Source organism: Elephantulus edwardii, unplaced genomic scaffold (genome assembly GCF_000299155.1).
Source record: "Elephantulus edwardii isolate Elephantulus edwardi_28Jun2011 unplaced genomic scaffold, EleEdw1.0 scaffold00100, whole genome shotgun sequence".
Classification (NCBI taxonomy): domain Eukaryota; kingdom Metazoa; phylum Chordata; class Mammalia; order Macroscelidea; family Macroscelididae; genus Elephantulus; species Elephantulus edwardii.
The window spans coordinates 6598173-6623632 of NW_006399850.1; the positions used below are offsets into that span (position 1 = coordinate 6598173).

General features: G+C 39.6%; 1 protein-coding gene and 1 pseudogene across 2 annotated transcripts; one reads left to right on the plus strand and one right to left on the minus strand.

Moving 5' to 3' along the window:
- Positions 1 to 731: 731 nt before the first annotated feature.
- On the minus strand, positions 732 to 25460 carry TRAPPC6B (trafficking protein particle complex 6B). Of its 2 annotated transcripts, XM_006891570.1 has the most exons (6): positions 25380 to 25460; positions 11527 to 11594; positions 10265 to 10382; positions 8578 to 8661; positions 2516 to 2609; positions 732 to 763 (listed from the first exon to the last, which is right to left on the minus strand). In XM_006891570.1, the coding sequence occupies exons 1-6, from the start codon at positions 25458 to 25460 to the stop codon at positions 732 to 734; spliced, it is 477 nt and encodes a 158-aa protein (XP_006891632.1). The 2 variants fall into 2 exon arrangements, with proteins under 2 accessions (XP_006891632.1, XP_006891633.1); XM_006891571.1 differs by lacking the exon at positions 8578 to 8661.
- LOC102849774 lies at positions 20036 to 22103 on the plus strand (annotated as a pseudogene).

Below are 25460 nucleotides of genomic sequence, written 5' to 3' on the forward strand. Positions count from 1 at the left end.
GAACCAACTGGCAGGTTTTCAGAGGCAGCTGGAGGAGAATGCTTATCTTTCTCCCAAGGAGCATCAGGGGGATTCAGACCATGCATCTTGGATTGGTACATACTCTTTGCTAATTTAGCCAATATTCAGTTTTGCTTCTCTATGGTTAACTCAAGTTACTTCTGACTCAGCAGTGACTCACCATCCGTTTCAGTGGCTGTAAAGCTTTAGAAGAGGAGTTTGCCCATCTTTATCCTGCTGACGCAACAGTGATGGTCCCGAGCCATTTGTGCTGCTAACCACAAAGCCACACATCTGCTGCTGTTTGAATCCATTCTTAATCTCCTCTCCTATATAATTTACAGCTCTGGAAACTTAATGGAGGGCTGCTGAGTCAGAACCAGCTGGACAGAAGTGAGTCGAAAGTTTTTTATCTGCGGTTAAATACACATCACTACAAGAAAGAAAGTCTAAAATAAGTTCTAAACCTTGGTGTCTCATTATTTAAAATTGTCAATCCAAGTTATATGAATAAAATGAACATCATGGTGGATGGCCCTCTATATGTCTTATCTTGATTTGTGCCAAACTGATTAAATACAACCTATTCCTGGTTAAGAGTATGTCTGTCATCATAAGTTAGCAAATACAGTAATACAAACTTATAACAATATAATCATGACCACTTAAAATACTTTATACATTAATAATTTATCTCTTTACACTGCTGAAATCTTGAATTCCAGAATATCCTACAGCTTCTGTATCATCACCTGAAATTTGCCTGAAAACAAAAACATGAAAAATATATTTATTTACTTTAAACTTAAAAAGGAAGCAAATCTAAAGGTCAACTTTTGGTTCTAATTGGGAAGTAGTTTGTCAAGAAATTTGCTATGTCAGCTTTTCATACTCTTTGTAATATTCAATAAGTCAAATTCTAATTTTTTTGTTGTAACGTACCAGCGAGTCACCTGTGACACATAACAACCCTGTGTACAACAGCCCTAAACTCTGCTCTATCCTGTGACAATTTTATTGTTTCTGACACACCTACCCCCAATACCCCAGTCACTGAATGATTATCTAATTAAGTATTTCATTGCTAATTAATCTCAGTCAGTTTTACTCTCAGTAGCTCCAGTGGAAAAAATCTTTGGAAAATAATATAGTAATAAGTTACCTTTTGGACTTATATCTAGAATTCATAAAATACTTGAGCACCACAACAAGATGAAGGCAAATAATCCAACTGAAAAATGGGCACAGGATATGAACAGACACTTCACCAAAGAAGACATTCAGATGGCCAACAATGACATGAAGACATGTTCAAAATCCCTAGCTCTAAGAGAGATGCAAATCAAGACAACTGAGATATCATCTCACCCCAGGAAGACTAGCAAAACTAAATTTAGTAAGACTAAATTTAACAGAACAGTAAGCAACAAATGCTGGCGAGGTTGTGGAGAGACTGTTGGTGGGAGTGTAAAATGGTGCAACCACTACGGCAGGAGGTATGGCGCTTTCTCAAAAAGTTGCAAGTAGAGATAGCATTTGAGCCAGCAATTTCACTACTGGGAATATACCCTAAAGAGACCATAACTGACATCCAAGCAGATACAAGCACACCCATGTTTATTGCAGTTTTGTTCACAATAGCAAGGACCTGGAAACAACCTAAGTGCCCATCAACAAACGAATGGATAGAGAAGCTGTGGTATATTCACACAATGGAATACCATGCTGCATTGAAAAACAAGGAACTCATGGGTGACCCTGGAGGACATTATGCTGAGTGAAACAGCTCAGTCCCAAAAGGAGAAATACTGTATGGTGCCACTGTTGTAGAATGAGGCTGACATCAGGGTGGGCGTAAAACAGAGAAAAACTGGATAAAATATGTATAATGCATTGAAGTCAACGAGGGAGAGAACAGTTTAATATATTTTAGGGCATTATGATTATCATAAGAGTTCAGAATGAGGGTTGCAGAGTGGAGTATACTCGGAGTAAGGGGGGGCATATTGGGGGGGATTGTATACTAATGAAGGAGTTTTTCTTTTGCTTTTCAAGAAGAGCGAACTAGGGGTGGGGTGGGGTGGGCAGGGAGAAAAGTTCAACAATGAATGAATGGAAATCCAAAATCTCTGTAAATGATCATTGAAATTAATAAAAAAAAGTTACCCTTTGGTAGCTTGATGTTATTGATATTCTAGAAATATGTTTAAAAAATATTATTGCTATAGTATCAGTATAATACAAAGTTTGCTCTTAGAACACTACAGAAAATTTTCCTTTAAAAGTTAAGAATCAACTCTTGAATTATCTCAAATTTTGATTTCTTTAGCAGATTTTTAAAGTTAATATTTATTTTTAAGAAATCACTGACTATGAACGTAAATATCCTATGCATTATTACACTAAATTACTAAAGGTAAAATGAAACATGTTAGCATTTTAAATTTCATATAAAAGCAAACAAATACCTGAAAATTTTTATTAAAAATTTTTAAGTAATTTGAATTCAACTTACAGGCAGGCATTGAAGACACTTCTGCTGTTACAATACTTTTTATTCCTAAATTTGATAAGCCACCTCTGATTAAGCCACACGTAAATGCTAAATACTAAAAAGGAAAAATATATTGTCAAAAATTAAGTATTTACTCAACTAGTAAAGCTGTTGATAAACATGCCTTTTAGGTATGTCATGTTACTTATAAATCATTTCTAACTGGTAAAAAACTTCAAATTACTAAAACATTAATTATTATTTTTTTGACGGTATGTATAAGACTTGTATTCTGATCCTCTAATATCCAAACATCTTTCATATTTTAGGATAATCTTTAGATAAGCTGGAAGCAAAGCTCCACTTCTCACTATGGAAGCTATACTTGGCCATATGTTGTTGTTGTTATGTGCCATTGAGTTGCTTGCGACTCATAGCAACCCTATGTACACAGCCCTAAATTCTGCTCTGTCTTGTGTCAATCGCACTGTCTCTGACACACCCATCCCGATTACCCCAGTCACTGAATCAATCTCCCTCATAGAGGGCCTTCCCCTCATGCACTGTCCCTCCACCCTAACAAGCATGACGTCCCTCTCCAAGGACTGGTCTCTCCTCACAACATGTCCAAAGTATGTCAGACGGAGCCTCAGAATCCTTGCCTCCAAGGAGCCACCCGGTTTAACACTTTCCAGGATGAATCTGTTTGTTTTCCTAGCAGTCCATGGTACCCTCAATACTCTTCTCCAGCACACAGCTCAAAGGCACCAATTCTCCTTCTATCCTCCTTAGTCACTGTCCAACTCTCCGATGCATAACAAGTGATTGCAAAGACCATGGCCTGTCTCAGACGCACCTTAGTCTCCAGAGAGACACCATTGCTTTTCAGTACTTTGAAGAGTTCCCTAACAGCAGACTTTCCCATGGCAATACATCTTTTAATTTCCTGGCTGCTGGTGCCGCGAGTGTGGACTGTGGAGCCAAGCAAACTAAAGCTGTGAACAATCTCAATCTTCACCATCTATCCTGATGCTGCCAATTGGCCCAGTGGTGAGAATCTTCGACTTCTTGACAATCCATATTGAAGGCTGCAGTCCTTGACCCTCTGCAACAAGCACTTCAAGTCCTCAGTTTCAGCAAGCAGGATTGTGTCATTTGCATAACACAGATTGTTGATAGATCTTCCACCAATCTTGACCCCACATTTTTCCTCATAGAGCCCAGCCTCCCGAATAATCTGTTCTGCATACAGGTTGAAAAGGTATGGAGACAGAACACATCCTTAGCATACGCCCTTCCCAATTTTGAACCATGCAGTGTTTCCTTGCTCTGTTCTGACAACTGCCTCTTGGTCCAAGTATAGGTTTCTCATTAGCACAACTGACCATAAATAATCACTTTCCCAGCTCTTGGTCAACTAAATCATAAACACATGACTTTAGCTCAGTCAGAGAGTCTACTAATAGGATATTTTCAGCTGCTTTATATCCAAGTGAAAGGTGAACAATGAAAATATAAGACCAAAGAAAAATCAATGTTGTTGATTTGTGGTGTTGGTGAAGAGTACTGAAAGAAAAAAACCAAAATAAATGTCAGAAGAGACCACCAAAATTGCATTAGAGTATCAAGAAGACAAAACAAGAGGAATTAATAAGAGCTAAACAGAAGATTTCAAAGGACAGCTCAAGAAGATAAAGCAAAATGCTGTAATGAAACATACAAAGAGCTGTCAGCATTTCTCAAGTTGAAAGAACTGAAAACCAAACTCAAGCTTCACATTGCAGTAGTGAGAGATGCTATGGGCACAATTTTGGATGATCTAGGAAGCATCAAAAGAAGATGGACAGAATACACTGAATGACTTTAACAAAAAGAATCAGCTGACACTGAGAAAAATCAGAAAGTACTAGATGAACAAGAGCTAATGGCTATGAAGTTAAAAGTGCACTGAAGGCAAAAAGCTAAGGACCCAGGAATCTAGGGAATACCAATTGACATAATTCAGAATCATATCTGTCCCCATTCCCAAGAAATGTGACTCAACAAAATGTGAAAATTACTGATCATTAATATCTCATGCAAGCAAAATACTATTGAAGATTATTCAAAAATGCTTAGAATGGTACAATGACAGGGAGCTACTAGAAGTTCAAGCTGATATCACTGCTGATAAGAGTAGCCAGTAAGATAGATACTGGCTCAAATCAAGAATACCAGAAGAGTATCTACTTGTGTTTTTATTGACTATGCAAAGGCATTTGACTGTGTGGATCATAACAAATTATGGCTAACATTGAGAAGAATAAGAATTCCATTACATTTTAATTGGGCTTATATGGAACCTTTATGTAGATTTTGCAACATACAAGGAGGGACCAGTCCTTGGAGAGGGACGTCATGCTTGGGAGGGTGAAGGGACAGCGCAGGAGAGGAAGACCCTCGATGATTCAGTAACTAGGGTAATGGGGGTAGGTGTATTGGAGATGGTGAGATTGGCACATGATAGGACAGAGTTTAGGGCTGTTGAACATAGGGTCGCTATGAGTGGCAGGTGACTCGTAGGTACATAACAACAACAACAACAACTTATCTAGACCAAGAAGTTGTCCAAACAGAGCAAGGGAACACTGCATGGTTTAAAATCAGGAAGCATGTGTTTTAGTGTTGTATTCTTTCTCCAAACCTATTCAATCTGTATGCTGAGTAAATTATTCAAGAGGCCAGACTCTATGAAGAGGAATGTGGCATCAAGATCAGAGGAAGACTCATCAACAACCTGCATTATGTAGATGGCACAACTTTACTTGCTGAAAATGATAATATAAAAATGATAATATGAAACCTTTGTTGCATAAGATCAAGGACTACACCCTTCAGTATGTATTACATTTCAACATCAAGAAAACAAAGGTCCTCAGCATAGGACTAATAGTCAACATTATGATAGATATGGATTGAACCTGTCAAGTGATTTCATCTTGCTTGGATCAACAATCAATACCCTTCTTGCCAGCAGTCAGGAAATCAGGAGACATATTGCACTGACCAAGTCCTCTATCAGAGATCTCTCCAAAATGCTGAAAAGCAATGATGTCAGTTTAAAGACTATGGTGTGCATGATTCAGGCCATGGTCCTCTCAGTCACCTGTTACACATCAGAGAGCTGGACATTGAAGAAAGGTGACAGAAGAACTGATGCTTTTGAGTTGTGATGGTGGAGAAGAGCACTGAATATCACATGGACTGCTAAAAGAACAAATAGATATGTCTTAGAAAAGGTACAGTCACTGTGCTCCTGCGAGGCACAATTCATACTTTGGACAAGACACTAGGCAAAGCTACTCCTTGGAAAGGGACATCATGCTTGGAAAGACAGAGGGTCAGCAAAGGACAGGAAGACCCCCAATGAGATGGACTGACACAGTGACTTCAGCTGTGGGCTCCAGTGTATCAGAGATGGTGAGGATGGCATAGGATAGGGCAGCGTTTTGGCTGGCTGTTTACAGGGTTGCTGAGTCATGCATAACTTGATGGCACTGAACAACAACCAAAAGAACTAATTTGTCTTCAAGGAAGTGCAACCAGTGTGGTTCTTAGAGGCAAGGATGGTGAAACGTCATTATTACCAGAAAGCACTAATCCTTAGAAAAAGATAATCATGCTAGGGAAAGTGCAGGGTCAGCAAAGGAGAGGAAGACTCTCAATGAGATGGACTGACACAGTTGCTCCAACAGTGGCTTGAGGAGGCCGAGACTAGGAGGATGGTGCAGTACAGGGTGAGGTTTAGAACTGTTGTCCACAGGGTCACTGTGAATCAGTCAACTTGACAGCCCCTAAAAACAACAAAATCTAGTATCTAATGGATAGAAATTAGATATGACACTGAACATCCTATAGTGCCCAGAATAGCACCACAGAAAAGAAATATTTTGTTCTATGTGGACTGCCAAATGAACAAACAGAGAGCCATAAACAAGTACAGCCAGAGTGCTCATTAGAAGCAAAGATGATTGTGGTAAGCTCTGGTGGCCTAGTGGCAAGAAGCTGCAACTACAGTCTCAGAGGCGCACGGTTCAAATCCACCAGATCCTCAGCTGGAGGAGGAACAATCTCCTCCTGTACCAGTCAGATCTGATTTGACGGTACACACAAAAAATAATGAAATAAATTTAAAAAAAAAAAAAAAGAAGCAAAGATGATAAAATGCCCTCTCTCATACTTTGGACATGTTGCTAGGAAAGGCTATTCCTGGAAAGGGACATCATGCTTGAAGAGATGGAAGGTCAACATAAGAGAGGAAGCCCCCTCCTCAACTAGAGGGACCGACACAGTGACAGTAGCAACTGGCTCAAATGTGTTAGCCATAATGAGGATGCCACAGGACAGGCCAGATTTCAGTCCCATAGTTCACAGGGTCACTATGAGTCATACTCAACGGCACCTAATAACATATATCAATAGTGCTGAAGTTGAGAAACCTTGGTAAACAAAAATAAGGGACAATCAGAATTAGTTACAACAGATAAAATCAGGTCAAAAATAGAGCTTGAAACATAAAAGACATTTTTATATCAATAAAATGACATGACATACCTATAAATACATTCTTACTATTTTATATTTAACAGAAATAAAAACTCAAACTCACTTAAGTCAGAACTAACTCACAGCTGACCCTCCATTAGTATTCTGAGGCTGTAAATTATATAGGAGGAAAGTGCCTATCATTCTCCCCTGGAATGCTGGAGAATCCAATCCACCAGAGGACATGGCCTTTATGTTTGCACTGGAGCTCCCTACAGACTACTGCATCAGAGAATATGTATATATAAATGGGTACTGCTAAGTAATTGGTTATTTAATAAATAAATTTATAAGCCTTAGAGATTGTCTATCCCAATATCTTAATCATGGAAACAGAAAATCTTTAAAAATCTAAACACCTCTTTATTGGGGACCGAAAAGGTCCAGGGCTCTCATCAAAATCTCAACAAATGTTCATGATCTCAAAATAGTTAAAATCATCTGTCTGGTCCAACTTCCTTTTTCACAGATGAAGAAACTAAGATACTCTCTTATTTTCCAAGTTAACTGGAAGTTAACAGATTCAGAAATGTTAAATTGAGCTAAGTTTAGAAAGAAATGAAAATATACATATTGACCATTTTTTAAAAATCTTCCACCTGGCTACCCCAAAATGCAAACTGCTCTCCTATAATGATTTACAAATTCATTCACTACTGTGGAGTAAATTCTGTTTCATACAGAACCTCAGTCAAGGTTCCCAAGGATGTCAATTACAACAGAAGAAGATTGCCCATCTTTCTCATGAGAAGCCCTTGGTTAGTAGCACAACTCACTAAAGAGGATGCCGCCAGAGCTCTACTCTAAAAATTACAGCCTAGGAAATCTTATGAGACAGTTCTACTTGTCATATAGGGTCACTATGAGTTGAAATTGCTTTGACGGTATACAACATTATGTTGTTTACCATTAATATGGTTTATGTCTTTGTTACCTAGTACCACTAAAATACAAGTGGGTGCTTTAAAGAATGAAAATTTCTCAGTCCTGGAAACCATAAACACAAATCAAAGCTCACTCATTGTGCACAGAGTTGAAGCCAACTCATAACAGACTCTTCAGTGGGTTTTTAGGGTCTGTAATCACGTGACAGAACACTGGTGGCCTAGTGGCAAGAAGCTGCAAAGCAATCCCAAAGGCACGCAGTTAGAATCCACCAGCTGCTCCTTGGGAGAAGGATGGGCAGTCTCTGCCTGTGATTAACTGCCTCTGAAAACTCACTGGCTTAACAGTACACAACAACAACTATTGACAGGAGATTGTTTCTCTTTCTCCTTTGGAGTTGCAGGCAGACTTGAAATGCCAGCTGCCTCTATTAGGGTTAACAGGGTTACTCCCTACATACTGAGCCACCAGAGTTCCCATTTAGAAAACGATTTACAGAAAAACCAAAACATTCTGATTCAAAAGACTGTTTGGACTGGTATTGTATTTTTTTTTCTTCTATAGTTAAACTGTTTCCTTAATAAAACCATTCCGTGTTCTAGTCCATTAAATACCTTAGATGCATGTTCTAAATATTGTTTTCCCGCAGACATCTGCATAAGTAGACGAAATTTGTTGTCCTGAAGTACATAGATGCCCTGTTTCCAAAATATAAAAGACCATCAAAGTCAATGTAGGTTTAAAATGTATACCATCCCTGTAAAATAAATAATTTTTAAACTTATTAAAATGCTCCTTTCCTTTGGTCAAATTTTTCTGTGGCATAGCACTGCAGCATAGCACGAATACTTTTTAATGTTACTAGAGTGAAAATAGGAATATTTATAAAACATAATCCCTGGCCTTAAAAATTTAGACTAAAGGAGCCCTGGCAGTGCAGTGGTTATGTGTTCAGCTGTTAACCAAAAGGTCTGCAGTTCAAACCTACCAACCAGCCACTTTTCAGGAGAAAAGACCTGGTGATTTGTTCCTGTAAAATTTACAATGTAGGAAAGTCAATAGGACAGTTTTACTCTGCCCTAGAAGAAAGGGAGATCCTGAATGAGATGGATTGACTCAGTGACTGGGGTAATGGGAGTAGGTGTGTTGGAGACAGTGAAATTGGCTCATAAGCCTGGTTGTACATAGGGTTGCTATGAGTCAGTACATAACAACAACAAGAGAGTCACTTTAAGTAAGAATCAACTTGAGTGAGTAAACACTGCAAGGAAATTAGTAATACATGCCTAGCAGAAATAAAATAATATACTATTAAATTACATCTGAAAATCAAATCATCAGTCACTTTTTTTCCTATTAGAACGTGAAATCATTTCAAGCTAGGGTTGTTATTATTATATGAGAAGAATGAGCTACTTATGGTGGTTGGTTGGTAACTCAGTGGCAACTGCATGTGTGCAGAATAGTACTCCTGAGGCTATGACCTTGGGTAGATCATCAGGTCAATTCACCAGGTGTCTCTTGACTAGGTCTGAACTATCAACCTTCTCTGGGCTACCAGCTAATAAGCACTTAACCATCTGCACCACCCAGGCACACCAATCACTCATAGATATTTTAATTTTCCTAACATTAATTACAACTGATTAATAAATTACGATGTCCAATAAAATCCTTATTGTATATTCTAGGCACATTATTTTTCTTTTCAATGTTCAGAATGTCAAGTGCACCTAAAATATCTGAGTTTTATAAAATAAAATGAATCAATTTTAAATGTAGTTTTCTATGCAATTTATTAATTTTTACAGTAACAAAATATGTATTTTTTTACAAAATATATTTTAAGAATAGCAAATAATATCAATTAAACATTTTAACTTATTTAAGAGTTAAATGTTATCTAAATTAGATGTTAGAAATTACTCTAAAGAAAAAAAAATAAAAAAAAGAAATTACTCTAAAGAATGTGATACATTTGTGATTCTGCATATTATTACCACTTGTAGCAATAATTAAGAATCTAAATATAAACTCTTATCATTTGCTACTTTCTAAAACTCAGAATAACTTATTTAGCTGGGATAAAGGGCAAGTTATCAATACTGATAATGTCTCTTTATCTTTACTCCATGTATCCTATGGGGGGGGAACTAATGACTAGTTAACAACTTTTAAGAAAAACATTCAAAAATTATGATTGATAGATTTTTAAACAGTAAGTAAATTACTAAAGTGTGATTGTTTGAAATCACTGAATTGAAAGAACTTAAAATAGTCACCCGTAATTTATCTAAATACCTGATGATTTGTCCTTAGATTGTCGATTTGCTTCTTGAATACTGTAGTCCAAAAATCTTTACAAATGAACTTCATGATATCTAACTCATCCTTGAATCTTGCAGTATCTTTTGTAAACCTAAAAAGATCAACTAGGAGTAACACAGTATTTTTCCTCCAAAGACAGGCAAATCATTAATTTCCAACATTGTATATTTACTGAGAATAAAAAAGTGATAAGCATCAAGCAAAACAGATTCCATCAAAGTAAAGCCATGTTCTTTTATATAACATGAGTCCTAAAATCAGTCTAATGGCATTACTGTTCTTTTCGGTACAGTTCACTTTGGCATAACAAAATAAAAAAGGGCTGAGCATGATCATGGTACTATATAAGACACAATCAGAGTTAACTAGTCATATAGTAGGAAAGAACTACTGAAAAATAAATTATAGAAGATTATTTCTACTTCTATGTTTTCTTTTTATGTTTGTTTTGTTTTCAAACAAAGTCCCACTCAGGTTAAAGAATTCAGTAAACTGTAAGTAGGAAATATGAGATTTTAAATATTTGTTTCAATAAACTAAAGTTATAGTGAAAAAAAATATCTAAAAGACACATTTTTAAAAAATATTAGAACACAAGAATTACATAACTAAAGTGCAACAATGAATGAATGAAAACCCAAAATCTCTGTAAATGTTCATTAAAATTAATAAAATTTAATAATGAAAAAAAAAAAAGAATAAGGGAGCTCTGGTGGCCTAATGGCAAGAAGCTGCACTGCAATCCCAGAGGCACACAGTTCAAATCCACCAGATGCTCTGCTGGAAAAAGGAGGGACAATCTCTTCCTGTACCAGTCAGATCCGATATGACGGTACACACACACAAAATAATAAAATTTTTTTTAAAAAAATGAATTATATAACTAACATAGAATAGCGTTTGATCTTAAAAGAAATTTTAATTTCTGAGTCAATAGAAAAGAATTGATAACTCAAGAATTAAAATCAGGGGAGCTCTGGTGGCCTAGTGGCAAGGAGCTGCAACTACAATCCCAGAGGCACACGGTTCGAATCCACCAGATGCTCTGCCGGGAAAAGGAGGAACAATCTCCTCCTGTACCAGTCAGATCTGATTTGACGGTACACTCACACAAAAATTAATAAAAAAAAAAGAATTAAAATCAGTGTCATCTCAAGTTACAGACAATCTTTAGAAATAGATCATTTTTATTCATAACCTACCTGGAAGAAAATTTTCAAATCCATACTGCTCACCTTTCTATCAATCCTTGTCCCACTCGAAATCCCATGTTTTCCAGCTTAGTAATACATCGTCCATTTTCCTAGTTTAAAAAAAAAAAAAGTTTTAAACACTGAGAATACCTGGATTTGCATGTGAAAAATGAAATATTAACTAAGAATATTAATATTATTTACACTTTTCCAATGAAATAGTTTCCATAAAATTATAGTGAATTATAAGACTACTATGAATTTTCTTACTACATGCACAAAAGATGACAGAAGGAGAATCAGTGTCTTCAAGTTGTGTGAGAGAAAGGTACTGAATATCCATCCCATGGACTTCCAAAAGAACAAACACATCTCTCTTAGAGGAAGTGCAACCTTAAAAATGAGATTAACCTTTAAGGTACTCCTTAAAGTCAAGGACGGTGAAACATGGTCTTACATACTTTGAGCATGCGGTCAGGCAAGGCTAGTACTTGGAAAAAGACATCTTGCTGGGAAAAGTGGAAGGTCAAAGAGAGGAAGATTCTCAACACAATGGACTGACACAGGGACTTTAACAATGTTCTCAACACAATGTACCAGAGATGGTACAGTATAGGACATATCAGAGATCGTGATGCCCAAGAGATGGTGCAGCATAAGGCCAGGTTAGGATCTACTGTTCACAAGGTCCCTATGAGTTGTAGTCAACTCAGTGGCACCTAACAACTGTCATTTTCAAAAAGAGGAACATAGAAGTATTGCTTATTATTTCTTTTCAAAATTACCAAAGCCTCTTCCTAATTATTCCTCAAACTTTTCCCCCATGTTCAACCATTCCTTCCTTCAACTAGATTATAAAACCTGGTATTATCTTAGGTTTTTCCAGCTGGTCATTCCTGTCCACAAGATTCTATAGTTCCTTGTCCCAAAATGTGTCTCAGTTATCCAAGTTTCATAATCCTGAGTGTTTCTTAGTTGATGATCCTACTCTGTTACACCTGTAATCACAGAATTACTTTGTTCTATCTTTGGCAGTTTCTTCTTGTTTGTTTGGGGGTTTTTTTGAAATTTTAATGAAAGTTTATAAAGAACTTGGATTTCCATTCATTCATTGTTGCATATTTTCCTCCCTGCCCCACTTATCACTCAGATGCTTTTTCCTTTGGAAAAAAGGTTCTTTCATTGTTGTACAGAGGGTGGGTGTGTGTATGTGTGTGTGTGAGTGCACGCGCGTGTGCCTGCCTGTCTTTACTATGCAGCTCTTATTCTGGACCCTTGTCATGTCAATAATGCCTAATCATATATTCCTTTTATAAAGTTCTCTCCCTCATCTGCTTCAATGCCATGTACATTATTTATTCTCTCTTAAGTTTCCCCCCAACCCTCATGTCAGTCCTGTTTTATAACTGTGGTATTCTGCAATGTTTGTCTTTTTGTGACTGAGATATTTCACTCAGCATAATGTCCTCCATCGTCACCCATTTTGTGTAACAGTTCATTAGTTCTTTGTTTTTCAGTGCTGGCAGTTTCTTTTTGTTGTAAAGCTGTAGATAACACATCTATGCAGAAAACTTAAGATGTTTTCTGAATGGGCCTAAATCTGGCCTCAATGGCTACTTTTTTATACATTCATTCAGCTCAACCTATTCGACCACATTATCTTAAGCCTAAGAGGCACACTTAGGTTTCAGGGTTTTTGCACATCTGTCTTCTACCTGGAATATTCTTTCTGTAGGTGGTTGTTGTTGTTGTTATGTGCCATCGAGTCAGCTTTGACTGACAGCAACCCTATGTACAACAGCTGGAAACCCTGCCCTATCCTAAGCCAATCCCCCCTTCTCCAACACACCTGCACCCATTACCCAGTTACTGTGTCAATCCATCTCATCCAGGGTCTTCCTCTCCTGTGTTGTCCCTCTCCCCTTCACGCATGATGTCCTTCGAGAAGGACCAGTCCCTCCTGGCAACATACCCCAAATTTGTGAGACAAAGCTTCAAATTTCTTGCTTCTTAGCAGCTTGGTTTCACCCTCTCCATGATGGACCTGTCTGTTCTCTTAGCAATCCATAGTATGTTTAATACTCTTCTCCTCCAGCACCACAACTCAAAGGCATCAATTCTTCTTCTATCATCCTTTGTCACTGTCCAGCTCTCTGATAAGCAGCAAGTAATTGGAAAGACCATGGCCTGGATGAGGCACAATGAGTCTCTAAACTGGCACTGTAGCTCTTCAGCACTCTGGAAAGGATCCTGACAGCAAATTTACTTAAGGCAAATCTTTGGATTTCCTGACTTCTGGTGCCAAGAGTGTTACTTGTGGAACCAAGCAAGTGAAAATTGTTAATAGTCTCAATCTTTTCTCCATCTATCATGGTGCTGCTATTTGGCCCAGTGATAAGAATCTTTATTTCATTGATGTTGAGCTTAGATCCATATTGGAGACTGCAGTCCTTGACTTTCTTCAGCAAAAGCCTCATGTTCTCCTTAGTTTTGACAAGCAAGGTTGTGTCATCTGCAGAGCCCAGACTGCTGATGAGTTTTCCTCCAATCTTGACACACATTCCTCCTCATATCTCCTTGCTTCCTTCAAGACACTGTTTACATGTCACTGTTTCAATTATGTTCCTCTCCAAATTCATCATCTTCACCTATTTTCCTTTCATGCCGCTCCTAATTAAAGGCACCACTATCCACTGAGTTGCTGAAGCTAAAGTCTAGGGATAATTTTTAACTCATTCCTATGGAGTTGGAGAACATGAAGGGAAGAACTAGCTGGGCATTCCTCAAGCTGAAAGAACTCAAAACCAAATGCAAGCCTCGAGTTTCAACATGGAAAGATGTGATGGGCAAAATCTTGAATGATCCAGGAAGCATCAAAATAAGATTGAAGAAACACATAGAGATTGCATCAAAAAGAATTTGCTGACCCAAAAATGTCTGAAAGTAACATATGAACAAGAACCAATGGTAATAAACAAAGAAGCTCAAGCTGCACTGAAGGTGTTGGCAAAAAAATAAGGCCCTAGGAATTGGTGGGATAACAACTGACAGGTTTCAACTAACTGACAGAGCCCTGGAAATTCTCATCAATTTATGTCAGGAAATTTGAGGACAGATACTTGGCTGACTCACTGGAAAAGATCCATTTTTGTTCTCACTGCCGAGAAAGTTGATCCAACAGAATGTGGAAATTACTGAACAATATCCTTAGTATCACATTATAAGCAAAATATTGCTTAAGTTCATCCAAAATTGGCTTAGAAGAGTACATTGACAGAGAACTGCCAGACGTTCAGCTTGGATTTAGAAGAGAACAATGACACCAGGGATGGTGTTGTATTTGACAGAAGGAGGTGCAGGAGCATGAGGACATGTCTGATGTTACCAGAATCATTTTTATACTGTTGATGTTGTGGATGGGAACCTTCCCCTGAGGAGTTAGTGGAAGTAATACAATGCCCCCACACCACCTTAACTTTACACGTCATCAAGCTTTTTCCCTGGGAATTGCACTCAGCATCTTAGCATCAAGTCACCATAGTTTTGAACTGTCTATGAAAACTATCTCTGTTACTGACATTGAGACAGAACCAGTTCAGACCCTCCAGCACGTTTTCAGGGGTTGTAAATCACACAGGAGAAGACTGCTCACCTCTCTCCCACAGAGCAGCTGGTAGATCTGAACTGCCTGCTTTGGAATGGCACACCACTCCTTACCCACAAGGCCACCAGAGCTACCTATGTCAGCACTATATGTTACTATTATCTCAGATTTTTACGTATTACTTCATATCACTTACTAGGTTATTTTTTCCACTTGGTGAAACATAAAAGCTTTTCCAGTATGAATTAAAGGTTTAAGTTAAATAAATTATATTTTAACTTTAATGTAATAAACTTCTCACATCAAGCCTTTTCAGTATACAAAAAGTTTAAAATGAATGTTCTACTTTTGGATAATAGGGGAGATCTGCATCTCACTTCTAACTTCCTTTACTGTTGTTTCATGCTACTATATATTTAAACTGTGTCCCCAAAAATATGTGTCATCTTGGCTAGGCCATTATTGTCAATATTACGTAATTATCCTCCTTTTATGATCTGACTGGATCCTATGTGTTGTAAATCTTAAACTCTACAAAGTTAACAAGGCAAGATCAATGGCAATTATGTAAATGAGGTAAAACACAATCTATGAAATTAGAAAATCTTGAGTCAATCAATCTCTTTGGAAATGAAAAAAAGATTAAAGAAGGAGACAGGGAAGGATCTACTAACACTAGGAAGGGCCAGAGCAGAATTTGGTTAACAATCTTCATATTTGGCATTAGTGGCTGGTGTGTAAATCTGAATGACTGTATTTAACTAATTTTCTTTGTAGATATATAGATATCATCTTATCACAACACTGTACATCAAAGATTTTCTAAATAGTATTTATGACAATGAAAAGCATGCTATTTTACTACAATTTGTCATTTCCAGGATAGTCCATATGATTGTCCAGTTCAAAATGGCCAATACAAGCCCACTTCAACTCACTAATGCTACTGGACAATGACTAGGAATGCCAGAAGAACTGATGCCTTTGAGCTGTGGTGCTGAACAAGAGTACTGAGTATATCATGGTCTGCTAGAAGAACAAACAGGTTCATCCTGGAGAGGGTGAAATCAGGCTGCTCCTCGGAAGCAAGGATTCCGAAGCTTCTTCTGACATACTTCAGACATGTAGCAAGGAGGGACCAGTCCTTGGAGAGGGACATCATGCTTGGAAGGGTGGGAGGAAAGCACAAGAGAGGAAGACCCTCGATGAGATAGATTGAGTCAGTGACTGGCATAATGGGTATAGGTGTGTCAGAGACAGTAAGTGAGAGTGGCACAGGACAGAGCAGGGTTTAGGGCTGTTGTACACAGGGTCGCTATGAGTCACAGACAACTTGACAGCACATAACAACAACAATGCTTATGGTTTCAGCTTCAGTTTGCTTGGCTCCACAATCAACACTCCTGGTACCAATAGCCAGAAAATCAAAAGACGAATTGCATTGGGAAAGTGTGGTGTCACGGACCTCTCCAGAGTACTGAAGAGCAGTGATGTCAATCTGCAGACTAAGGTTTGCCTGATCCAGGCCATGTTGTTGTTGTTAAGTGCCATCAAATCGTAGACAACTCATAGTGACCTTATGAATGAAAGACCTGAACACTTGTATAACTTTGGTCGTTTCTCCATGTTCATAGAGTTTCCAGAGGCAAGCCATTTCAGAAGTGGATGCCACTCCTGCTTCCAAGCTTGTTTTAATCGGTGAGCTCCACCAAACACTCTCCACCATAGGTAACCATTATCACATATGACACATCAGTGTCACAGTGTTTAGCATCACAGCAACCATGAGTTACCTCTATACAGCAATGCACAGACTAGTGCTATACCCCTTAGAAGAATGTCTGACAAAAAAACAAAAAATTTAAACCAGTTCTGAGAGCCATAGACCCAAGGGCCTGGTTTTTTAAATAGGAGGCCTTATCACACTGTCTCCCTCCCCTTAGCCAATCAACATTCCATCCTAATGTTCACGAATCCCACCCAACACACTTCTGTAGAACCTAGCTCCTGCAAATGACTATCAAACTGGATTCTAGGCCATAGTCTTCTCAATTACTTGCTATGTATCAGAAAGCTGGACAATGACTAGGAATGACAGAAGGAGAAATGATGCCTTTGCGCTGTGCTGCTGGAGAAGAGTACTGAATATACTATGGATTGCTAAGAGAACAAACGAGTCCATCCTGGAGAGGGTGAAACCAGGCTGCTCCTTGGAGGCAAGGATTCTGAAGCTCCGTCTGACATACTTTGGACATGTTGCAAGAGGGACTAGTCCTTGGAGAGGGATACATTAGAGGAAGACCCTGGATGAGATGGATTGACTCAGTGACTGGGAGTAGGTGTGTCATAGACAATAAGGTTGGCTCAGAATAGAGCAGGGTTCAGAACTGTTGTACACAGGGTCACTATGAGTTGAAAGCAACTCAATGGCACATAACAACAGTAAAGCTTACAATAGCTATTGTCAAGCATTCCATTTTGGTTTTTTACAACTTCCAATTTTTCTAGCTTCACATTTCCTTAATTCTGCAATTTTCCTTAGTTCCAATTATGAATGGACATGTGCAGCTGTTACTTTTAGTTCTGAGTCTTATGAAGTTGTTTTTAGGTACTGAGTCAATGCCAACTCAAAGCAACCCTATGAACAAACTATCCAGTACCATCTTCATAATCTCCAGCATGCTCAAGGCCATCGCTGCTTTCACCATATCAGTCCAGTGAAAGTCTTCCTCTCTTTCGCAGATCCTCTACTTTGCCAAGCTTCTGGTTAAGACTTCTATGTCATGCCATTTCAGGAAATGAAGGTCTTAAAAACGTTACTCCATCCAGGTTTAAAGTCAACTATAATTTAAGGAGGAAGCTTCTTCCCAGTATATTTTGAGTGCCTTTCAACCTGAAGGACTCATCTTGAGTTATATCAATTTTTTATCATACAAAGCTATTCCCCAGAAAGGGACATCAGGCTTGGAAAGGTGAAAGGCGTTGTCGGTGAAGAGAAGACGACTCTTAATGAGCTGGGTTGGCACAATGACTACGGCAGTGGGCTCAAGTATGTCAGAGATAATGAAGATGGCACAAGACAGGGTTCAGATCTGTTGTTCACAGGGCCACTATGAATCATAATCAACTCAACAGTACCTAACAACAACAAAAACATATCCCCAGGGAACTCTGGGGATCTAGTTTGTAAGGAGCTACACTGTCAACATAAAAGTACACAATTTGAATGTACCGCCTGTTCCATGACAGAAAGATGGGCAAGCTCTTCCTATACATTTTCTTGTCTCTGAAAACTGCTGGAGGGTCAGCTATGAACTCAACAGCACATAATAACAATAACTATATATGCAGGTTCTAGGACAAGCCTCTGCACATAATGGTTACTTAGTTTCCTAAAACTGCAGTAACAGCTATAGCACCAGTGGGTAGCTTTAGAGAACAAAAATTTAATATGTTAGGAGCAGTGTGTCCTATAGAAGTGGTGAACAGTCCTAAAGACTATATCTGTGTATCAATTACCACAAGAGCTACAGCCACAAGATGATTTAAAAAGGCATCATCCAGGGCGAGCTGAAGTCAAAGAGCTTCCACGAATTATGGCTTCGCAGTATCAGGTGCTGCATCCAGTATCTGCTGCATACCTACTAGTACCGAGAAAGCAACTGTTCCTTGCCACTCTGCCCAAAGATGAAATGAGTGGTGCAGCACATCAAAGGCTGTAAGTTTAAGGCTTGGGGTGGCTGCCCTGACTGCAAGCAGCTCGTTCACTGCCCTCTACTGCTGCTATTTCAAAAGCATCTTGAGAACAACTGTTCCATGTTCTTTTGCCTCACTATCAAACCAAACTCCACCAGCTGTAGATACAGCAGTACCACCTGCAGCACACCCAGTTCCTGCCCGTGCCAGAATAAGCATCTTAGTAGAACTTGCCTTCTACCTCAGCACCTCTTGACATGGCTCAGGCTCTGCAGGCCCCTGCCCAGCCCCAGCCCTCACCTTTGAGTGGGGCAGTCCTGAGTATGTCACTAGCCAGCTTCCCCGGTGTGGTCCAGACTCAGCCTACTCCACGGTTTGTAAGAAAACCCACCAGCCAGTTGCTAAGTCTTCCCTCCTTCCTGACCTGACAAGATGGTAGAGGTCTATTGGCAGATCCAACTCAAGGTCTAGCAGCCACACCTGTACCACATTGACAAGTGGCATGTTCTCAGTATACAAGAGCATGATGATCCCTAAGAATTAGATGGCCCCTACTGGCTTGAAAATGTCATACCCTAGACAGGTCCCACCCAGTATGCTGAACCAGTGACTGTAGGAGTCCAGTTCCCAAAGTAGCACAACAGGATTTGACTAAGAAAATACAAGAAGATTCAGTCACCATAGAGACTAGTAACATACCAATTCATTTTTATGTTAAAATACACTGTAACACACACACATACACACACACAAGAACAAAAATGTATATTCTCACAGTCAAGGAGGCCAAAAGTCCAAATTAAAAATGTAGCTAATAGAGAAGGAATCCTTTATCTATTTCAGCTTCTAGACATGTATAGTTACTAGGCTGAGGAGGACCTGAAGTGCTTGATGCAGAAAGTCAAGGACTGCAGCTTTAAGCTCAAAATCAAGAAAACAAGGATTGTCACCACTGGGCTGACTGGCAGCATCATGAGAGACTGTGAAAAGAATAAGACTTAACAGCTTCAGTTTGGTTGGTTCCACAATTAACACTCTTTGTACCAGCAGCCAGGAAATTAAAAGACAAATTGCATTGGTGAAAGTCTGCTGTCAGAGACCTCTGCAAAGTACTGAAGAACAGTGTCAGCCTGGAAATTAAGATGCGCCTGATCAAGGCCAAGATCTTTGCAATTACTTGCTATGCGTCAGAAAGCTGGACAGGTCTTAGCGATTGGGGCAGTAACAGCTCTGGGGTTTGCATCTCGGCCGCCACTGCTGCTCAGGCCTGGTATGTACAAATGGCTAGTTAGAATTCTCCACACCATTTTCCATTTTTGTGACCAGCCAGTGCCTCCTCCCTGGGTGATCCTGAAGAGGCAAACCCTGCACCGCAACCTGTTTTCCACAGTGAACACTGATGAAATACCAACCAAAAGACCAAGATTACTTTATTCAAGTGAAAAACAGTTTCTACAATGCTGCCAACTTGTTTGGATTCCCATTCCAGCTGACTACAAAATCCATGGCAACTTCTGCTTGTAATGGAACCCGGAATGTGGCCCCTTCAGGAGAGGTATTTTCAAACTTTTCACCCTGTGAACTGACACGTTCTGGATCCTGGAACATGCTGAAACTAGGTAATAAGTCTCCTAATGGAATAAACGACTATCCAAAGATCAAAGTGACAGTAACCAGACCAGCCAAGCAGAGTCCTGCCTTCTTTTAGTTTTACTTTAAACTCAGAATCCTCTAATAAAAGGCCAAGTGGTCACCGCCATGGCAGAGGCAATCCAGAGTACCTTAATGTGGAAACATCAGGAGCAATCAGTAACAGAGAAGACTTCTGAAGATAGTGGCAAGGATGTGAGGCATCCCCATTGTACTGTGGAAGAGGGTGTTCAAAGAGAAGAGTGAGAGAAATACTGAAGATTACTGGTAGCGAGCTCTGGTGGCCTAGTGGCAAGAAGCTGCACTGCAATCTCAGAGGTACACGGTTCAAATCCACCAGATGCTCTGCTGGAGAAGGAGGAACAATCTCCTCCTGTATCAGTCAGATCTGATTTGACGGTACACACAAAAAATAACGAAATAAAATAAAATTTAAAAAAAAAAAAAAGATTACTGGAGTGACTGAAAGGAGGTGGTCATGGAAACTGTGTTCCTCCTAAAACCTCAAACCATCATAGTTATCAAAGAAGTCAGATGGACATGCTAAAGACCAGAGGCTGGGGGATGAGCAACATCATGGAATTAGAACAACTCAGTTTGTTCCAAAACAACATAAAATTGTTGAAATAAGGGGACCTCTATGTTCAACGAGAAGTGAAAAGAGATACTCAATAGGGAAATTTTCTGATACTGAGAAGACAGTTGGAATTAGAGTTGAAAATGAAGGAAGGAGAGGACATCAGCTGGAGGCTGACATGTATGAAGAAGTTATCAGCCCAGCTCTGCCTGGGCAGCGGAAGCAATGGTTTATTCAGAGGAAAATGTCAGTCCTTGAGACACAAGAAAAGAATTACTCAGGCAGAGATAGAGAGCAACAGATGAGCTCCTTGAACTTACAGAGAACATGGAAAAAGAAATCAGTGATGCCCTCGGCCATGGCTTTCGACTGTGTATCACTCATGGTGACATCCAGACCTTAGGAAACTGTCATTAGTTCAACAATGAAGTCATTAATTTTTACATGAATCTTCTTATGGAAAGAAATCAAAAGCAAGGCTATCTAGCACTTCATGCATTTAGTACTTTCTTCTACCCTAAATTAAGGTCTGGGGGTTACCAAGTAGTGAAAAGATGGATCAAAGGGATAAATCTCTTTGACCAAGAACTTATTCTGGTGCCTATTTATCGGAAGACCTTTGATGAGATGGATCGATTCTGTGACTAGAGAGGTGGGAATAAGTGCATTTGAGATGGCTAGGTTGGCACAGGATAGAAGAGTGTATAGAGCTCTTGTACATAGGGTTGCTATGAGTCACAAACAACTCGATGGCACATAACAACAACAACAACACTAGTTACAGACCTATGAGAAAAGTATCTTACCTATTTGGATTCTATGGGACAGAAAGGCCACAGGATCTGTGAGATCCTCCTTCAATATTTACAGGATGAAAGTAAAACCAAAAGAAATCTAAACCTTTTAGAATGGACCATTACAAGATGAAGCCACACGAAATTCCTTTAACAGGTGAATGGACGTGATTGTGAAATGTTTACTTGTAAATATGCAGATTTTAACTCTTGAGACAAACCTGTAACATTTACTCAGTGCCAGATGCCTCTCTTCCAGAAGATGGTGTGGAAAATCTTTCATCAGCAACTGCTGTGAAATGCCGTCTGCCCCTCTAGTTGCTGCTGGTTCTTTCCTGGACGGTCCCATATACCTCATGCAACGTGGGTTTAAAAGTCCCTGCATCACATCTGTTCTTTCAGGTACTGAGCTGTCCAAATGCATGGAGGCTCCTGCCTGCATCTTAGTCTGACTTGCAGTGGGCTGCTTGCAACCCTGTTTGTAAGGGCTGTGCCTGCTCAGAGTCCTGGACTGTTCAACCCACAAAAGAACAAATGCTAAATAAATATATTTTGGTATTTTTTTTAAAAAAAGAAAAAGAGCTGGACAATGACTAGGGATGATAGAAGGAGAATTGATGCCTGTGAGCTGTGGTGCTGGAGAAGAGTATTGAATATACCATGGACTGCCAGGAGAACGAACAGATTCGTTCTGGAGAGGGTTAAACCAGGCTGCTCCTTGGAGGCAAGGATCCTGAACCTTCATCTGACATACTTTGGACATGTTGCAAGGAGGGAATAGTCCTTGAAGAGGGATATCATGGTTGGAAGGGTGGAGGGACAGGGCAAAAGAGGAAAACCCTCAATGACATGGAATGATTCAGTGACTGGGATAATAGGGTAAAGTGTGTCAGAGACAAAAAGATTGGCACAGTAGAGAGCAGGATATAGGGCTCTTGTACATAGGGTCACTATGAATTGTAAGCAACTAACAACAACAGTGCTTGTAGATTATCTTACTCTAACTTAATCTGTTGTTGACAGGGTCACTATGAGTCAGTCATTGACAGGACAACACCTAACAATAGCAACAAAAACTTCATCAGAGTACATTTGTGTTCCATCAGGTTTGCTTCTATGTTTAATATGTACTTTTTGTAATGCAGAAGTACAGTAAAATCTGTGAGAGTGGAATCTGTGTTTGTCAGAAAGAAAACTGAAATTTCCCATAAAACAACTGGTAGAAAAGTAGAGAGACTATATGTACCATGTCTAGGACTGAAAACTTACAAGACCCTGAAATAGTAGGCTGTCACATCTAGTTGCAGGTCTCTCCCATTCAGTGTATCATAACAGGAAAGGACTGAAGTTGTCAACAATATAATTTTACTTGGATTCACTATTGATATCCATGGTAATAGCAGTCAAGAAACCAAAAAGGTACTATACAAAGTCTGCTGTCAAGGATTTCTCCAAAGTGCCAAAGAGAAATAATATCAGTTTTGAGACTAAGGTCTGATCCAAACTATAGCATTTTCAATTGCTTCTTATGCATGTAAAAGATCAACAACAAATAAGGATGACTAAAGAATACCTTGAATTCATACTTCAAATTTTGGTGTTGAAGAGCTCTTTTTTTTTTTTTACTTTATTATTTTTGTGTGCGTGTACCGTCAAATCAGATCTGACTGCCCCTCCTTCCCCGGCAGAGCATCTGGTGGATTCGAACCGTGCACCTCTGGGATTGCAGTTGCACCTTCTTGCCACTAGGCCACCAGAGCTCCCCTTGGAGAAGAGTTCTTAATAGCTAATGGACTGTTAATTAAATGGGTGAAATTTGATGGACACCCAAAAGAATAAGTCCCTCTTGGAAGCAGTGCAACTAGATTGCTCCTTATAGAAAATGTCATCTCACATACTTTGAGCATATTCTCAGGAGGGGCCAGTCCTTAGAAAAAGATATCATGCTTGGAAAGATGGAGATTTGGAGAAAGAGCAAAATCATCAACAAGATTTATTCATATATTACCAAAGGGATCAAATATGTGGGAGATCGTGAAGATGGTGCAAGACAGAGCAAGGTTCCGATCTGTCGTTCACAGGGTCACTATTAGTCCATTCTATGATACATAACAACAGGACAAACAAGAATCCATTCATATGTGCATGTTGTTGTGTTATGTAATTCAAAGTGACTGTATGGAAAATGGCTCTGATCCTTGCGATATCCTGAGCCAACCTCACCATCTCTGACATTCCTGACTGTAGTCACTGTGTCATTCCATCTGGTCCAGGGTCTTCCTCTCCTGTGCTGGCCCTCTACCCTTCCAAGCATAATGTCCTTTCTCCAAGGAATGGCAAAAAGCCCAACGTCAAACAAAGCTTCAAGATTTTGCCTGCAAGGGTGCTCTGGTAAGTGGCAAGAAGCTGCACTGCAACCCAAGAGGCGCTCTGCTGGAGGAGATTCCTTCTGTACCAGTCAGATCCAATTTGATCTCTCTCTCTCACACACACACAGTAAAATAGAATAAAAAAATTAAAAAATATTTTGCAAGGAACAACTTGGTTTTACCCTCACTCGGACAGATCTGTTTGTTCTCTTGCGAGCACCTGGTATGTTTCGCCAGCATCACAACTCAAAGGCATCTATTCTTGTCCTGTCATCCTTGTCCAAGGGGCCAATGAGCTGCGGCACCCAGACATATGTATGGGTACATATTCTTTGAAAACACATTCATTCAACCCGTAACAATCACTAAATAAGTATATTTCCCCCCCAATTAATTTGTATTTCCTAGGGAGGTCTGGTGTCTTGGTGGTAAAGAATGGGTCTGCCAACATAAAGGTAGGTACACTGTCCCAATCCACCAGCTGCTCTGCCAGAGAAAGATGGGCAATCTCCTTCCCTGCAGTTTACTGCATCTGAAAACCCGCTGGTGGAGGGTCAGCTACAAGTTGGTTCCAACTCGATGGCACACAGCAACAGCAACATATCCTTATCAGGTTCGTCTTCTGTTGTGTGTACTCGTGAGTGATGTAGTGGAGGGGATTCTCAGGCTAGGGCGTATCTGTCCAGTGGATTCTCTGAAGTTCTGCACCAACCCAATGCTAATGAATGGATTCCAACTCACTACAGTCAAACACCTGTCTGCTCCAAAGTTTCTGACGCTATAAATCTTCAATTCATCCCAGCTGACTGTTCCCTCTTTATCCCCTGCCACCCCACCCCACCCCACCCCCGAAGACTGGTAAGTTCAGGGGTACTGAAGCCAGCTCTTAGGTGAGCATTCCAAGGCTTAACTGAAGTGCTGTAAAAGGCCAACAAAATGAAATGGAAGTGTCTACATCAGCTCTGCCGAAAGCCATCGATAGTTGGTCGAAAAACAAAGATCTGTGGTCGGCAGTACACAAAGTGAACCAAAAAGAAACAGAAGGATGAAAGATGGAAGTATCAAAGACGACAGGTCCTAAGGCTTAGGACACCTGAAGGCAGACAAGTGTGGATTCACCTAGTAGGCGAACACAGAGCTAGGAAACAACTGAGGGAAACGGGAAAGTCGTCGCAAAAGGACCTGAAAGGTTTGTCTGCACTCACCACCTCCCCTTGCTCCGTAGACTTGTACACTCCAGACACAATCTCATTATGGAGAAGCAAAAACAACGCCTCGTCCGCCAT

Excerpts from the sequence above, each read along its gene's own strand:
- TRAPPC6B (XM_006891570.1), bottom strand. The coding sequence starts at position 25,460 with ATGGCGGACGAGGCGTTGTTTTTGCTTCTCCATAATGAGATTGTGTCT. Across the intron at positions 11,595-25,379 it reads CTACGGAGCAAGGGGAGGTG|GAAAATGGACGATGTATTAC; the intron begins GTGAGTGCAGAC and ends TTTTTAAACTAG. Across the intron at positions 764-2,515 it reads AGTGTCTTCAATGCCTGCCT|GCAAATTTCAGGTGATGATA; the intron begins GTAAGTTGAATT and ends TTTTGTTTTCAG.